At 42.0% G+C, this 3408-nt stretch overlaps 1 protein-coding gene across 1 annotated transcript; it reads left to right on the plus strand.

Annotated features, from left to right (window-relative positions):
• Window positions 1-95: 95 nt before the first annotated feature.
• LOC104277830 (dihydrolipoyllysine-residue acetyltransferase component of pyruvate dehydrogenase complex, mitochondrial) lies at window positions 96-2009 on the plus strand. The gene is made up of 4 exons (XM_009874600.1): window positions 96-185; window positions 466-628; window positions 790-926; window positions 1729-2009. Exons 1-4 carry the CDS (start codon window positions 166-168, stop codon window positions 1856-1858), a joined length of 450 nt encoding a protein of 149 aa, XP_009872902.1. The 5' UTR covers window positions 96-165; the 3' UTR covers window positions 1859-2009.
• The last annotated feature ends 1399 nt before the right edge of the window (window positions 2010-3408 follow it).

Genomic DNA, 3408 nt, shown 5'->3' on the forward strand with positions numbered 1-3408 from the left:
AATCCGGCTGAGCCAACCCAATACAAGGTGTAAGAGGGAAACTGACATCTCAAATTTCTTTATTTACAGGAGGTCTCGGATAACATTAAGCTTTCTGTAAATGACTTCATAATCAAAGCCTCTGCTCTGGCATGCTTGAAGGTGCCTGAGGCAAATTCTTCATGGATGGACACAGTTATTAGGCAGTAAGTTTATGGTATGGTCGAAGCCAGAAACTTTGCTTGTTCAGCAGAGACTCGATGGCAAAATAACGGAGCTTCTGCTGGGATTTTGAGGAGGGAGGGGAACAGGGGTAACACAAAGGTTGCGGGGCTTCTGTTAAAGTGCTACGAGCCTTGCATCTAAGGCTCGTGTGTAAGATGAAATAATTGTTGCAAAAATGTTTAGAGTTGTCTGAACAGTTCTGAAAATGTTTTTTCTTTGCTATCTTGCTAGAGTAACTGGCATCTCCTTTGTGTCTTGCAGAAATCATGTAGTGGATGTTAGCGTTGCAGTTAGTACTCCTGCAGGTCTTATAACCCCTATTGTGTTTAATGCACATATAAAGGGCCTGGCTTCCATTAGCAAGGATGTGGTTTCTTTGGCAACTAAAGCCCGAGAAGGTAAACTTCAGCCTCACGAATTCCAGGTGAGAAACTCAGTGCTGTTAAACATTGCTGCCCTTGACTTCTGTTCAGAAGCCCTGTTCAGAATGAGCAAAGCCTATTTTTTGATGCTTCAGCCATGTTCATTTATGTTCCACGTCAAGCAGCTTTTGTGACTTTGACTACGGTTGTGTTTTCCTTGCAGGGTGGTACTTTCACAGTTTCCAATTTAGGAATGTATGGGATTAAGAATTTCTCTGCCATAATCAATCCACCTCAAGCCTGCATCCTTGCAGTTGGTTCCTCAGAGAAAAGGCTAGTGCCAGCTGATAATGAGAAGGGGTAAGTGTTTGTGATTCTGCAAATACTGAGCTTCTGAATTCAAACACTGAAATAATGCCTAGTTTTCCAACACCTCCATTAGGTTATAATTCAACAAAATAAAATTAATAGCTGACATACTGCTTTTGGTACCTTTTGAAGTACAGTGAGATCTTGTATAAAAGGGTCACACAGGGGTTAGAGAAATGCTGTGACCGATGAATGATCTGCCATACATTTATTTTTGCGTATTAAGTTAAGGAAAGGCTGTTTCCTTCTTTGAGGGGTAGAGTTAAGCTGTGGAAGAATCTGGGATCTCACAACAGCTTAGGCACCTATTCCTCTTTAACAACTTGCTTAAATTTGCATTGAGGGAAAACCTAAGGATAGATTATAATTCAGGTGTCCTGTATATAGTAGTGCCTTGCTTGGGGCTTGAACTAGCATAGACCCAGGACAATGTTTAGGATTATTTAAACTTGTTAACAGTGCTTGGTATCTGTCACTGACACATGGGGAAAATGGAGGTTACCAGGTAAAATGGCTCTTTTTCGCTGATTGTGTGGGGCTGTTCTTGTGATACAAACAAAGATGAGCTTCCTGTTCTAAAGGGAACATCAAATGTATTTCTTAATTGTAGAAGATGAATGAAAATGATCTGCTCTCTAATGTCATCTTTTTTAGAAGTTGGCTGGCAGAAACATCTCTTACCAAGCACCCAACTGCTATTGCTGCTTCTCTGAGAAAAGCTTTCTTGCTTTGTTAGTGGCAGTGACTTGCAGAGGATTATGTTAAACTTTTTTTGTCTCTTTTTTCCTTTCAGATTTGATGTAGCAAGCATGATGTCTGTTACCCTCAGCTGTGACCATCGTGTTGTAGATGGAGCAGTTGGAGCACAGTGGCTTGCTGAATTCAAGAATTTCCTTGAAAAGCCAGTAACCATGCTGCTATAATTTAACCATGCAAGCAACATTTTCCTGGGTCACACTGTTTCGTTTTAAAGAAGCTATTTAGACTTTAGTGTTCAGACTTATGAAAAGAGTTCCTTTTTTATTTTAAATATGTATTATGTTATCTGGTAATGTTATTGCCAGTCTGTACAGATAAAGTTTGCAAAAGTGCTTTTCAGAGCAATTTCAGAGCTATACTGTATTTTTATACAGTTAGTTAACTTGCAAACTTCTAAAACAGAGTTAAGCATCCCAGATTTACAAACGATCCAGTCAGTCTGCATACTGCCATCTGCTTCTAAATTAGGGTGAACAGTGGGGTGCATACTGAACAAGTTCTTGACCTCAGTGTTCTCAGAAATTTTAATATAAACATCTCTTCACAGGAGTTCAGATGAGATAGGAACCGAACTGTACAAGTTAGCAGAAGGTGAATTCCCTCCTAATCCTGTTCTTCTGCTGGGGTGTGCGAGTATGACAGACACACTAAGGGACTGAAGCGCCTGGAAATAGTTTCTCAAAGGCCAAGTGCTAGTGTTCCAGATCTCTCTTCAGATTTGGCACTGGTCTGGACCTTCTCAGCTACATGATCCCTCTCGAGCACTTTAAAGTAAGGTGAAAGAGCACTGATATATATGGGGTCACAGCTCTCAGATACCACAGGGAATGGGCTGTCTTCTCATAGACTTTCACTTACATGTGCTTTTTGTATGAAAACTCCTCATTGCTATCCCTCTTGCTAAGTTAATATCAGTCTATGATGCCATGGAAGTAACTGTTTTGCAGAATATGCAAGAGAATCTGTGTGTTGGAACCCAATATAGGCAAATCACAGACAATCATGTCATGACTTGAATGCTTGGAAATGTTTTTTCAGGCAGTCTAATAGAGGAAGGTCTGAGTTAGTCACTGGTAACGTGGTTCTTCCTTGAGCTGTCTATGTTGTCCCAGCCTCAGAAAGCTGCAGAATGTGCTGTCCATGTATATATTGTATGTAAAATGCTTCAGTAGTTTTTTGGACTTGTGTCCAGTTATCCCAGTTGTTGTATCCTGAAAGGGTGTAAAGAAGGAGGTGAGGAGCGCGCCCATATCCGAAAAATAAATTCACGTGTATAGTTAAACTTAAATTTGTTTACAGGATATAAGCTCCCCACCAATTTAAAGGTTCGGTATCGCTTGAGACAAAGATCAAGCTCACGCACTAGCCCTTGACAAAAGAATGATAATCGAGATTATCATCCACTCACCTCAATCAAGCCGGGGGTTCCCGTTCTCGTCTTGATTGTTCTCACAAAGGTACCATAAAAAGGGGGGATTCCCGTTCTCCCTTTTAACCTTGCCAGGGGGTACCTTTACCAGGTGGGGGTTCCCATGCTCACCTGGTCGACCTTGTCTAGAGATGCCCTAGACCAAGGGGGACACCTCCCCAGGCCACTGCCACGAGGTAACTCCAACATGGCCGCTGCAAAGCCCCCTTTTAAAACCCAGCCAGTGATGACTGTGGTCAGTCAGAGCCATCTCGGCTTCTCAATGGCTGGCTGGCCCTCGGCCGG

The sequence above is a fragment of the Apaloderma vittatum genome, unplaced genomic scaffold (genome assembly GCF_000703405.1).
Source record: "Apaloderma vittatum isolate BGI_N311 unplaced genomic scaffold, ASM70340v1 scaffold45968, whole genome shotgun sequence".
In the NCBI taxonomy this organism is placed as follows: domain Eukaryota; kingdom Metazoa; phylum Chordata; class Aves; order Trogoniformes; family Trogonidae; genus Apaloderma; species Apaloderma vittatum.